Source organism: Lingula anatina, chromosome 4 (assembly GCF_051362555.1).
Source record: "Lingula anatina isolate TDL-2025a chromosome 4, LinAna3.0, whole genome shotgun sequence".
Taxonomy (NCBI): domain Eukaryota; kingdom Metazoa; phylum Brachiopoda; class Lingulata; order Lingulida; family Lingulidae; genus Lingula; species Lingula anatina.
This window is the reverse complement of record NC_141770.1, coordinates 15,854,266-15,869,162: the sequence shown is the minus strand read 5'-3', so window position 1 is coordinate 15,869,162 and position 14,897 is coordinate 15,854,266. Positions and strand designations below refer to the sequence as shown.

At 35.9% G+C, this 14,897-nt stretch overlaps 1 protein-coding gene across 1 annotated transcript in view; it reads left to right on the top strand.

Moving 5' to 3' along the window:
• Nucleotides 1–3,902: 3,902 nt before the first annotated feature.
• Nucleotides 3,903–14,897, top strand: part of LOC106165247 (uncharacterized) — a 54,376-nt gene continuing 43,381 nt past the window's right edge. Inside the window, exon 1 of the mRNA XM_013543384.3 lies at nucleotides 3,903–4,075. Coding sequence (XP_013398838.2) covers nucleotides 4,037–4,075 — 39 coding nt within the window. The 5' untranslated portion in view covers nucleotides 3,903–4,036. The remainder of the gene's footprint in view (nucleotides 4,076–14,897) is intronic.

Genomic DNA, 14,897 nt, shown 5'->3' with positions numbered 1-14,897 from the left:
GGCACATTGAAAGACAGTTCCCGGGAGTACGGGTGTCATAATATTACACGGTCGCCATTGTGATGAGGAGTCATTTCCAGTTACCGGGCCATTTTTCACATTTTGATTTATATTTGTATGTCAAAATGGCTGGATTGAAGATACGAGTGTTTGTTGAATTTAGATATTTTCTCTCTTTCTTTGCAAAAATATGACTTTTCTTGAAGAAACCTGGGAGTAGTTTGAAAACGTTAAACCCACTCTTACAAACATCAGATAACACCTTTTTTGACTTGAAATTTAATGATTTGCATTTAGCAAGTTAAAATCAGCTAATTTCATTTAAAATGGTCGAAGCCAATTAATGTGTAAAATACTATCTCACATTTCAAAGAAATGTTTTCTTCTACATTAAATTTCTCCAAACTTGAAATTATTAATACCAATGTGGACTTATAAATTAAAGAACTTTAAATTACAGATTGAGGATAAAAATTGAAAATATTTGTAAAAATGCCACAACATACTTTTAAAACTTTCACCCAGCGTTAACTCAATTATGTCTTTCTATTCTACATTTTGTAATAATTTTGTAACAGAGTGTTCTGCTCGGAACTGTAGGCCTACATGTACTTTGTACAGTGACAATGACTGCAACATTTCTTCCCCGTTAATTCCCAGCAGGCCTTGGTTACGTAATACCTGTGTGTGTGTGTGGGGGGGGGGGCGTGTCAGTGCTCTATCTGCTATTTTGACATGTGCGAAACAAGTTCCCGCGAATAATTTGCTATGATTCAAAAGCCCATCTATGAATGATCTTTAAAAGACCAAACCGCAAAAACCTCGAACTACTGGAGCTCTCACAAATATTGTGAATCACTTTGTGCAAGGACATATTTGATGACTTGGTCGTCATACTAAACGACTTTCAAATAAAGAAATACATAGATACAAAGTGTCTGTGTCCATCTTTCAACCGAAATATGGCGAAAACACGACAAGTAGACGTATGAGGTAATGCAGTCAAATTTCCTCTTTGTTGTGAATAGATTCGGATCGCGGTAATTTAAGCTGCGGGTATGTATAACAAGAATGTGACTGGAAATAAAATGCATTGCCCATGTAAATGTTCCGATACAAAAGTTCGTCAAAATACAGACACCAAATTAACCATTTTGCGGAATAATAAAACCTGACTTGATTACAATAAGGATGACTGCATGACGTCACAATAGACTTCGATTTGGGATCATCCCCTACTTTTTACTTCAACGTCATTTTTAATGCGACAGAGTCATCCGATACCCGATAAAAATGGATGTCATCACCAGAGAGAACTGATAGGCTAGAAATGCAGTTAGGATGCAGCCATGGGGATAGCTTGGGTTTGATGGATGACCCGGGTTCTCCCATAGGAAGCTAGCTGTCCCTGAATCGTGGAGCAGTCGTTTTATATAATAGGGTTACGCATTGAAGGGAAACCCACAATTGAAAGCGTTGCCTTGGGCTGAGGACAATTGACTTATGATTTATCATACATTTCAATAAAGAAAATGAGAGGTATTTAGTAGGCTATTCCAATTGTTTTAATATACTGCCAGCATCGCTGATCGATCCACGTTCACACCTACGGTTAAAGTTATATTTAAAGCTGTCTAAATCTGAGCAGTACATTTGGACTAGCACTGGCTTTAAATCAGGACTTAGTTAAATCCAACATCGGTCTGAAAAAGCTCTTACCAAAACGTACATTAAAATCAGACTTGACAGTTGGATATTCATTAAAAAAGTTAGAAAATAAGAATGAGTGTTATGAAGATGAAATTACAATGTATTTTTATATTTATTTAGTTAGTTTGTTAATTTTCTTTTGTAAGTGGATGAAATAGGTGCTTCGTTTAACTGACACCTGATTCTGAATTCAAGTTAGGAAAAAACTCACAATAATTACCTACAGTAGCATCAAATTCTATGCTTTACAAATCAGATTTTAATCGTTGTTATTAAGAGGTTCACGGAAGAAAGGAATCCTCCAGAAAACGCACTCTGAATGCTGGTAGACCGCCATCTGAAATAAGCTCAACTCTTCAAAGCTATTGATAGTGGTATAATTTTCCAATTGTTGGTTTTTAATGACTTACATGTCCATCCATTATTCACTATCCTGTTAACGGATGCCCGTAGTGTAATTACTGGATAAAACAGTCTGTTTTGATTTTCCTTACACGCAATGGATCTAAACCACAAAGATGAGATGGTCCTAGAGTGAGCCTCTACAAAATAATTGTACTTGATCGACCTACATAAGGTTACATGATTTCAAATATTGCTGTTATGATGTAAATAAAATTTTCTTTGTATGACACATATCGAATTTCCAATAAGAGGATTTCATCTTGGAAACGAACATTTAAAATTGTAAGTGAAATCTGATTATTAATATTCTTTAAAAAATAATAGTAAATCAATTTATGTACAAGTTACAGGGCTAGAAGACATTTGCGTAACAAAAATTTTTAATAATTGACAAACTTTGACTTCGAATCAGTTACGTTAAGTTTAAAACAATCTGTTTGCACTAGTTGTAACAAAAATGAAACATGAGATCTAGCGTTCGCGGTATTAGTGGATAAAAGAGGTTTATAAACGCCATCGACAATTTTCCAATGCTAACCGGTCATTATTTTTCTAAGTGCTAGATATCCTTAAATTGCAAATCTGTCACCAAATGGACAGATAAATGCATTTTCTTTGGCATTTTCACTTCGCGTAATTGTGTAAGTTTTAGCAGAGATAATGACTTCATTATATTTTAAAAAGATACAACAAGACCTTGAACATAGACAATTTAAATGAAAACATTAAAGTTTAATCCAGCAGGTATTCCATGAACCAAAATTACCTTTAAGACGGTTTTGCATTATGAACAAAAGACCAATTTCTAAAATGAGAGACCTCAATTTACAAGTAGAAAGAGAAAGGACTGGTACGCTGAAGGCCCCTAGAAGGCTGAAAATGTCCACATCAGTTGAAGATGAAAAGCATTTCCGTCTTGAATCTCCAAAATAAAATGTTGAACGCCAATTACTGTTCACAGCAGTAGAAGGTGAAGAGGTTTTGTAGTTAAAAAGACTAAAGACACCTTAGGCAATCCATGCAATAGTAATAGCCCATGATATCGTGACTTAGATAAAAACCAAGTGAGATTCCGCAGGATATGGAGGAGTGAGATCAGAAAGAAATACTATGTGTCGCTTTTGTATTGCATTCTAAACTTTCCCGGCGTACAAAATTTCACCCTTCTCTCTTAAAGGTAAACCCTCAAGGGAGTTCTGGAATAATAATAATAATAATAATAAAATCAAATATTAATTTCATAAAAAAATTCAAGGTAACAAGGATTTTTCTTCTTTTCATTTAAGTTGCCTAGAAACGCAGACAGTCCGCTCGTTGTAAATAAAGATGCTGATATTTTTGCATAATACATGCTGAATTAAATATACCCTCGCTAATATCATTATGAGGAAAAATCAGCTGTCTAGCTCTTTTGATAGACAAATATATTTTAATTCGTCTTATAGATCTGTTATTGTTCTTTAAAAATCATTACAGAATATAGGCTAACGTTGCCAAAACACCAATATGGCTGTAGTGTCCTTTACCACGTCCTATCAGTAAGCCTTAGTCCCAACCAGCATCTTCGTGAGGTTTCAACATGGTCTTTGCTATAAACGGTTTTTATTACCACCCGGCGCCCGTCTTGTAACTGTACATTTTACACGGCTTGTAATTACAATACCATATAATAAAACAACGCATAGAACATCAAATGCGTCCCTTTGACACCCATGATATGAGAAGCCACTCCCACTAGCTTGTAGCTCACGTGTATAATTGAGGTCTCGTTTAGCTCTGCGCAGTGTACGATATATTGATCATAGCTTGAACTGATTTGAAGAATTAAGTGGCATGGTAAGCTGAAATTAATTTACTGCTGAATTCGACTCTTCTCCATTTGTGTTACAGAGAAAAATTCTGAAACGCCGAGTAATTCGAAATGATGACGGACCGTCACGTCCATCTCGGCCGTAGTCAGGTAGGTGAAATTGCAGTGGGTTTTTGTGTCGTGCCCTTCAGTCGTTGACTTATTCAGCGGCTGTGAGAGCAAGTTTTGGGTAGAATACACGCTATCAAAAGTGTTTTATTACAATTAGGTGTAAAATAACAAGAAGTCTTTGAGGGCAAAGTGAGCGTGATTTTATTTATCAAGCATTTTTAGTAGATGGTGCAGCTTTCTTTCGTAGGTTAAGACAATGTGGATAGACTATTATAACAAGTTTTGATCATTATATGTAGTTTAAAAATCAGAAATGCTAAAACTGACCGTAGGCTGTAGAAAGCAAGTGCATTCTCTAGCCTTCTGTTTATAATTATTATCATTTTGTGTGTGTGTGTGTGTGTGTGTTTGTGTGTGTGTGTGTTTTTTTCTATAATACGTATTTAACAGAGCAAATCTGAACAAGATGTACGTTTCTATCATTTAATCTTTTTATTGCTGAGAGTGAAAAAAATGGATAAAACTATGTGCGGTCCGGTATGTTTTAGTTGGTGAAAAATAAAGTATTCGGTCTGAGAGAAGGGCTGAGAACCAGTAAGACGTTAACGTCAAACATAGTAAACACGTTCAATTTTAGCCCGGTGGGCGTGGAATCCAAAACAATCACTGAAAATTGGACTGCGGGCGTGAAATTTGAACAACTACAGCATACAGTGTACAATCATGTCACGTGACAACTTATTTTGTTAGTTTTGTGCACGTCGTCTTGACAAGGATAACTCAAAGTTTTCGTTGATTGATGGTAACACTAATAAAAAGTTGGATAAGCATTTTTTAGTCTCAAATGTGATAAAATAACAATGTACAAAAGCTTATTCCCGTCTGAGACGGATGTGTCGAAGGCGATAAGTGATATTCATGAAGATGAAATAAATAACAAAGGATCAAAAATCGAAATACAACAAATAGAGATGGCAATGATGGAGAGAAAGAGAGAGAGAGACAGAGAGGAGACATATAACAAAACAACAAATACAACAAAAATGCGGAAGGTCGACAAATCGGAAAGAACTGGTGAAAACCAACATAGTGCATCTAAGGTCACTTGACTAGAGATTACAAATATAGTATATGGTGGCGACCCTTTCTTTTAACATGCATGCATTCCATACGTAATATCCTTGAAACATCGATTGCTTTTATCATAATTTTTTCTTGAGGGTATTAAAATGCGTACTTTTTAAGACTTTGCCATGATCATGCACTAGTTTGCATTATGTGCAGGTAATTCTTATTTTGATGACTACCGCGTCTGAAATCGTGCCTCTTTTATCAGCAACAGTTTGTCCTAACCGTCATGTAATGTACAAATTACCTTAATGAGGGCTATGTCAACCCCCTTTATCCTCGTCACAGCCTTTCATCTACCTGTTAAGGACGCGCGAAGGAAATACATTTAATCTCTGGCGCCAGACCGTCTGAGTCGGACCTCATTAAGACCGCATCTTTGAAGGTTATCTTAGATTTTCTCGATAAAATCTCTAGCGATTATTGCCTTACTCTTTAATTAAGTTACAATGCCGAGTTTAGGGGACATACTATTCCCGTGTTCTACACCACTGTGCCCTATGTAGTGTGGGTCTTCTCCGCCCTTACTAACATGATACATGGCATTTTGGCGAAGTTTATGACTGCGTCGAATTTTCTCATGTAGGGTATTGTTCAAATGAGCGACGGCGCATCAGTCCGTATTTTGTCCACATTATAAATGTTGGTAATGAATCATGTTAATTTAGTAAGTCGTCTCACATTAATCCTGTACTAACGACACTTTCTGGTGCTCTAATGCAGCATCCTACAGCATTCTAACGCAACAGGGTATCATCATTGAATCTGGTATCGCCAGGTCTCATCAGTGCGATCTTTGCCATTACTTTATTCTACTTGACACACATTGCAACGTTTTCTTTTCATTTCTGCATGTACTTCCAAACGATAAATTTCACAGAGACATGCTGGACCCGGTATTGCAACTTTTTATAGCACGCTTGCATTTAAATACGATATTTTTGAGACCTCTTTTGTCGAATTGGCGGATTTTCGATAAATAAGACAACACTTTTGTTTTTATGTAGATAACCTTTTACTCAAGAGATACTTTCTCAATCTCCTCATCCCACGGAAATACGCTCGCAGTTTTATATATCCATATTCCATTTTTTTTAAATTTAGTTGATTTTTTCGAAAAGGTGTTTTGATTTGTGTTTTATTTCACTGATGCACGACAAAGAAATTTATAATTATAAGTTTTTTTTGCCTTGTTAGCATTGAACATTTACCCTTTCTCTTCTTAAAAAACTTGCCTCTCTCATTTTCCGTGATTATTGTGTTATAACAAGCATTAATTTTGCAAACGACATCACACGAACTGATATAATTAAAAAGGTCACAGACTACGATTCGTAACGAAAACCGATAGTTATCTAACGTTTGTTTGAAGCAGCAGTATATTAATGAAAACCAGCGATAAAGCAAGTCTGCTCTGACTGATCTACCACAGCAGAGAAATCACTCGATGACGCAAATCTGAAGCTAATCGCTGATTGGTTAGCGAAGGCACATTAGGGGGGAACAAGATACGCCTTCTCATATGCTTCTCTTGTTAAAGCAGAAAACAAACAAACGGAGAGCAAGGGCTAAAATGCAAATAAAAAGAACAAAAAAAATCGAATTTTCGTTATACGACCGACCCGAAGAGAAAATGACAGCTTTTACTAAATTAAGTGCCACACACCAAGCCGTCATCAGACCATTATAGAAATTGAAAAATTGCTACATTTCTCCCTAGATTATGATTGTTTCTGATTTAAAGACTGGCCTTTGGAGCGTGACGGCTAATGACGACCCAGTGGCGCATCCAGGTTGTTGATGCATTGTAGATATCACCTCCCGCAGCGTGTGCGCTCCTTACGCTTGCCTCGAAATGCTCAGCTTTCATTTAGTGCTACTCAGCGTTCAGCCAACAGTACAGATTTCGGCGTCACCACTGCTAGTATAGCCGCGATAGAAATATTATTCTACTTTTTAGTCTTTAGGGAGCGACCAGATAAAAGTTACCCTTGGACAGACCCTAAATTTATAAAACTTTACTTTTGGTTTCAGAAAAAAAATTATCTCTAAATATTTGAGGTAGGAATAAAATATATTTTACCAAATAGATTATTTTAAAATTGATTAAATAACACTAAGAATTATTTGGGAGGAGTTTGTTGCATTTGGCAATCTGGCTTTAACCTTTCGTATCTCGGGGCAGAGACCCAGATGCTTTTGCATTTTTTTTTTTTTTTTTTTTTTTTGAAAGAATCTGCCTTATTTTTTTCACACTTTTAATATTTTTAACGATTATCGTTTTTAGCAATATATTCATCTTAGATAGGTGAATTTATAAATGAATCAATTAATTAATAACAGAAATCGCGCTCTATTCAGAAAATATGACAACAAAATACCTCATCTCCAAATATAATCGAAAACAAATATGAAAGCAAAATAACCAATATACTTTAAAAGATTGAACATTCCAATTTTCAGGATTTAATGTCGCAGATTAAAATTAAAGATGAAAAACTTGTCCTGTTTTTGGTAAATTCATTCTTTAATGTTTTCATTTAATACACTATTTTCTAAATTCATAAAAATGTCGATATCGATGTTGACTATGGCACTTTACTGGAAGAAGTAACGCCCACTTATCACTGGTAATAAAAAAAAAGAAATGACTACCCCAGCAACATCTGCCTTACCTGCATTGTAATTATGTTTTTCGGACTTAAATTCAAGGTAAATGATCCTCGATAGCGTTTTCCGCCCTTCTGAATAAAAAGAAAAGAGGCTTGAAGATCAATGCATTTGTTGTTTTAGATTGTAGGATAAGTTTGTGATAATCTCTCTCTCTCTCTCTCTCTCTCTCTCTCTCTCTCCTGTAATGCCTGACTTAAAATTGTACAGTTACTGTTAGATGTCAGAAAGTCCCTTGTCAGTATTGAGCTGAAAGGAATTAAGAGACGTGGAACATTCTACAAAATCCTATAAAATATTATTTGACAAGAATTGAACAAATCCACAGGAGATTAATATCACTGAAGCTCGATATCAATTGCGGACTGATCAGTTTATTCCGTGTTAGGCAGCCTACCATGCATCGTAATGACACAAATATCAACTAATTTACACCTAAATCATAAAAGAAACCCAACAAAGCCTTAACACTTTCATTCAACGTTATCAAGCACCGATATAAAATATATTTACAGTTTAGTGTCAAAATGAATACACAAATAAATTAACTATATAGAATCGAAATTCTACGTTGTTTTTGTTTCCTAAACTTGTTGCCCTCCGCAACCTATCCAAAATTGAACGTACATCACATAAAATCAAAACAATGTATACATTAAAGCTGGATTCGAAAGAGATAAATGGCCACAGCTAAATGAAAAATGTCAAAATATCATGGGAAGACAAAGTGAACCGCGAATGTTAACAAATAGCGATGAATTATAGATGAACAAGAAAGCTTCAACCTTATATCATCTGGATAAATTTGAAATTTGATAAATAGAAAAGGTAACATGCGTACATATATAACCACATAACTGAACGTAAATTCTACGATATTTACAAAATGGCGACCCCGGTTTATTTGAAACGAGGGTCGTCTTGGATGATGCACAAGTTAAAATGAAACGAATCCATCCTGGTACAAAAACTCTTTAAATTAATTTTTATATGATATCTGAAGTTACATCCAAATTGAAATAAAAAAAGACGTGCAAATTTTATCAGTCGTTTGAAAAATTTGGAGCGCTCTGTACCCAAGCAAGGGTCGTCTGCGGTGACATACCGATTGACCAGTGTTAATTGAACTAAATTAGCAAGCGCTTGGCAGGATAAATTCAATCCTAAATTAATACAAACACTAACTGTAGTATCAACACCAAGTGCACTCAAAGTCACGAGATCGAGCTGATAGTTGAGACGTTCGAATTCAAGAAAGGATTGAGATTAAATCAGAAAGTAAACAAGAGAAGCTCAAATCAAGGTGTGATCTCAGCACCCGTATCGTCGCGGTCTATCCAATGCTACGGGTTCATTCTAGTGCAACAGAGGGATATTACGATGATTTAAAGGAAAAATAATATTTGTTAAAAATTCGCCAATTTGTGTGATATTTGATACTGGCTGAACCCTGGAAAACTGCCTTCTGCAGCAAAATATTACCAGCTTGCAATTTGTAAAATTCGTATGTAGTGTAAGTATAATTTTGTGAAATAATAATGCCTGTTTAAATCTAGAGGGAACTTTGCAGCTTAGTGAGCAATATCGAACTGTTTCTTAATTTATTTTGTTGGAAAATTTGTGAGCATGAATGTGGCGACTGTAGAAAATTATCTATCCAATTTTGTGGAATCCCTTCTATGTGTATTCACAATGTTGTCTACTAAAAGAAATTTAAGAACAAATGAAAATATGCAAAGACAGTTTTATATAGCATACATGTTATAAGAGTAATCTGAAAAGCTGAAATTTGCACGATACAAAAAAAAAATGACTAATATAATGCACACTGTATGAAGGTATTGTGAGGCCATCTTGTTTTGTTAATAAGGCCAGTTGCGAACAATATTTTATAACTTTTTGTTTACAGTTCTATAGAGAGATGGATGCAGTATATGTCTGCTAGTAAGTGGTACGCTGTTTTGTTATACTTTGACTCCAGTAAAAAAAAATTCGTAACAACGGTTTTCAAGGCCTTGAACCATGCATGTGGTGCTCAAAATTAGCGGATCAATTGTCCAACTTTTTTATTTTTCACTCTTTGAAAAATTTTGCACCCTCTTAAAGTGAAAGAAAGTCATTAGTCAAAAAAGGTAGAATTCTAGTAAATTTATAGGATTGTCAATACAGGTATGATGCATGATATTTCACCCTAAAACAAAGGGAATTCATACAGACGATTGTGCAGAATGCCCGTAAATGAGATTTCAAAAAATTTTAAGTTCCTGTGGCTTCGGTCCCACCAGTTTCTTGTTCACTCAGTGCATGGTCATGCTTTTGCAGTGCATCCGAGTGTTACGGCTAATGTCAGATAAAACTCAACGTCAAAATTTCGATGATTTGGTCTACGGGTAAGAAATGATAATAAAATAAATACACAACGTAGAAGCCAGAAATGATGTACATCGCAATTTGACTATTTGACAGAAATTTATCATCCAGATAGGTACTGGATGACAAATCCCTTTCAGTTTTCATGATGAACGCTAGCAAACAATATTTTGTCTACTGAAAGTAATTTGAAAATGTCATTATATTATATATACTCGAGTCTTGTGTTTCGCATAATAACAACGCGTTTAGTCCTGATGTGGGGAAAATAATAAATAAAATATTCGGATGCAATGAACATAAATCACTAGTAAATGGGCATTGTCATATTTCATAAATTGAGCGAAAAAAAAAAGAAATAAAAATTGGAATCACAATTAATATCAAATGGATAAAGCAACACTGGAATTAAGCAACCGGGGAAACATGAGGATTACCCAGAAGCTCAAATTGCACCACGCTTCCACAAATATAAAGTCAACATATGCACAGACATTTCACGTAACCCGGCAAGACTGGGTGTGTTTTGATACACTTAAAGAGTGTTGTGTTATTATTCGGTCCCTCGGCTTCCGAGGTATTTCCGTTACTCCCCAACATTTCCATTACCGTGTCTGTAGAAGTTACAAAAATTTGATTAGTTGTACAACATCGGCATCATTTATTTCGCTGACTCAGAACAATCCTTTCCCTTTTTTGTGGAATTTCTTAAAATAATCTTAAGAAAGGGAGTGAGTGTATGTTATTATTATTATTTTTTTGACATGATAATTTTCTATCTTTTGGACAAAAATGTTTCCAGATTATCTGGTAAGATGGGCAGATACATTTTCATTGACGCAAAACACCATGTTTTATTGAGCTCAAAATGGCCGACACCGGCACTTAAAACTGTCGACAGTAGGAGGAATCACTCCACTTGCGAACGGAAGTCTCAGAATATCTGCAAAACTAGGGGACATTTGTGACATTATCAATTATTCTCTACATGTTAAATAAAAGAGATTTAAAAAACTGAAACGATCGGGCGTGCATTTGTACACAGAAAAGATCTTTTATCTACAAAACTATCAAAATAACCTACGCACAAAAATAATATGTAAAGATAACAAACGTCTAATCATGCGAATCCGCGATGGGATTTTCAAACTTGTTGTGGTTTTTAGCAACCATATTTGCTTGCGTGTTGAAAGTCGATTTAAGGGTTGGATAAACGCCGAAGTTTACATCAATTTAATATCCCGGCCAAGCGGTCAAGAGAAATGAAGATGGCCAGTGGTGACCTAGGAGCAATAGGTCTAGATATAATTAGTGATAACTCACCACTTATTCTGTCAGCTAATTCTCAAGTTAAGTCTAAACTCAAACCTTGCCACGACCTTGTAAAATCCGAGATGTCTTCTTTCCAAGTTTAAGAGGTAAATCACTTTTGGAGCTTAACGCAGTCAATCCTTAGACCCATTATCGAAAGTCACAATAAATGATTACAATAATATAAAAATATATCAATGAGAAAAACAGACTGGTACTGTATCCCAAACAGTCCCTGCCCATGAAAATTCTCTTGTGAATTTGCTTCACTTGGGGTCCGTCTTGGTAACTTTTTAAGTGATAGGAGAATGCCGCGAGGTATATGCTGTTTTTTAAAATAACTGTCTCCTTTATTAAAAAAAAAACCTAAGGGAACTAGCTAGGTGGTCGTATGCATACGAACCATCTTGGTATTTGAGGTTGCTAAAGCTAAAGAGAAGAGTCTCGTCTTCCTTTGTTATCGTGGTCCCACGAGGGCCCAGCTCTTCCGAGAATGTCAGCAGCTTTTTTTTCTTAGACAGCGAACTAAAGACACTTCAGACGTAAAAAATAATTATCTGTACGTTTGAATGCTAATAATAATAATAATCCCTTCATGATATGTGAGGGAATGTTTTATGTCAGTTATTGGGGGGGGGGGGGGGGGGTTCTAAATATTTCTGCTTGAAAGGGGAAACAAACCACCATGGCAATATACACGACACCGAAGTTAATGGCGCCAGTTTTTTCCCTGCAGATTGAAGACAAATTAAGAAAATAAATGGCAAGCTGGATGTATGCAATTTTTGGGATTTTTTAATCACTTTCGTTGTAAAGCAAACTATTCAAGACCACTTCCATATAGGGAGGGGGAGGTCATCACGTCAGACATTTAAAGTCAAGATGAAAACGAACTGGCGAGAATATGCATCAGTCTTTGTGCTAGGCACAGAAGTCAGCTATTTATTTAAAATCATCTCTTCTGATTTTTGTTCTGCTAAGAAGACTTGAAGACCACCTCTGCCACTTTATGAGATAGATGGCCTTAGAGGGCAGAAGAACAAGCCCTCTGATTACATCGACCGCCTCCTTTGTTGACAGGCGTGCCGGCCCCGCCGCTCAGACAGAGATTAATCGACCCTGTTCTTCGTGTCTACACCGGAATTGATGGGACGGTGACACAAATTACGACATTTTTGGTTGACGCAACCCAAACCATTAGATTGAATGAACGAAGGAGTGAACGAATAAGTGAAGGAGAGAAAGAAGGATGAGACAGAGCTTGGGATGGGTGGATGGGTTTCGAAGGGGAAAATTGACAGAGTGAAAGCAGAGATGGAGAAGCAATACATTCTTCAGAGTAATAAACAAACGAAAAATGATGAAATTTTTGAATAAATGCGGACAAATTTAAATAGATAAATTAGCAAATAGAACTTTTTGTTAATGAAGTCGGGTGGAGAGGGTGTGTGTGGCAGGCGCCCCAGGCCTCTCTACACTACTACAAAGTTATGTGAGAGTGAACTGCATCTGAACTCTCATAGTGTTACAAAATCACATTTGGTTCTCACTAAATTTCTCCTCCTTTGATGTTGCTTTTTACACTTTATAATCAGGGTTATCGTTATGGTAATTATGATGATGATGAGTTTAACACTCAGAAATTCTTGTGATAATTACTAGAGAACGTGTATATGCAAAATGAAGGCGGGGTAATTAGTGATAATGACTTGAGTATGGCCATATCTATGTTTTGAGAAAAAAATATAAATTGTCCATTTTACAGTAGTTTGGAATCAATTTGTGCTATGATTTTAACGTATTATATTTGAAATTGTTTAGGATCTTTATAGATATTTGCACATTTTCTTATTGTTAATAATTCGTATTTTGAGGTTTACAAAACAAAGACGGTTGCCACGCGAGCGAAGACTTATACTTTGTGTTCTCATGTTTTGAATAAAAAAAATAATAAAATTTTAAAAAATGACCATAGTGAAAAACAACTCAGTATGAAAGATATTCATCAGTAACAAAGCGGAAATATATCTGTTGTATTGTCTGTTCAGCATTGGGGCACTATGTACCATCGTATTTGTTTGTGCTTACTATTCTTATAATCGAGCAATCGGAAATTTTTTTTTTTCATGTTGGAGTTAGCGTAAAAAGACAGCCGAGAGGAGGAGCCTACCCCAGGCCACAATTACGTTAAACAACTGTACAAATACCATTGGGATGTGCAGATCACTCTGTGTGATAGCTGGGGACTATTTCCCTCGTCTCCTTTTGTTTTAGTGACTTCCCTACACGAATCAAGAGAGTACGGAGATTGGTAAAAAAGAACAACAGCAACAACACAACAGATTTACTTCGTAAATAGTGTGACTTTGATTGGTTAGAATAAATTAGGTGTACATAGCAAACTGGGGCTCTACATCTGTCACCAGTTGTTGGAGCAGTCTCATTCGTTACTAAAATTTCACACTTCTTTGATTGAATAAACCGCAATCCAAATCTAATCTATTTCACATTTGGCCCACATGTAATTACTGCTTGTCCAGCTTTGATTGTGTCGATTGCGAAATAGGGAAATATATAAAAAATGAGCTGCTATTTTAATTTTTGCTTACACAAATAATGAATTAAGTTTTGTCGCCTACTTGTACCTCGTTACTGCATTTAAAAGTAGTTGCACACGTGATCAGCCTAATCCAGAAGTGCCAAACCCATCTTGAACATACGCCGTGGCTTGTGCTAACCCATGTATAGCGTTCTTTTTTTAATTCAAAGGGTTACTTTTCAATGTCTATAGCGTTAGCATTTACATATCAATCACGTTTATTTCACTTTATGCTGGCGATCCTGCTTCGACATACCTTTCTGTATCATAACACACTCATGACAAAAAAACAAACAAACAAATAAAACGTGCGCGCCGTGACTTGATTAACAACCATAGTGTGCGTATGTGTGTGTATGGGGGGGGGGGGGGGAGGTGGAAGGGGGGTTCAAGAGCAGAGTGGAGAGGAAATCATAACAATACTGGGAAATCTGAATGTAGAATTCCCCATCTCCTTAAAGAGGGCACAGCAATTTTTTGCAAAAATAAATGGAAGGAGAGAAATTACATATATTTTGGTGTGACCGAATATGTGAGGATGATATTGTTCGTAAAAGGAAAGGTATCAAAAACGCAAGCATACAGTTTTACGAGGCTTTCAGTGCCCTCTTCAGGACCTTTCACATTTGTATCTTTCAGCAAAATATATGTGGTTTTTCATACTTGAACCAAATCTGCTACTCGTATATTAAGTCAAATTATTTTCTTTCTTTCTTTCTTTCTTTCTTTCTTTCCCTTTTCGTCCTTGCCAAGGTTTCCCTTTCTCTCAGTGCTTGTTTTATA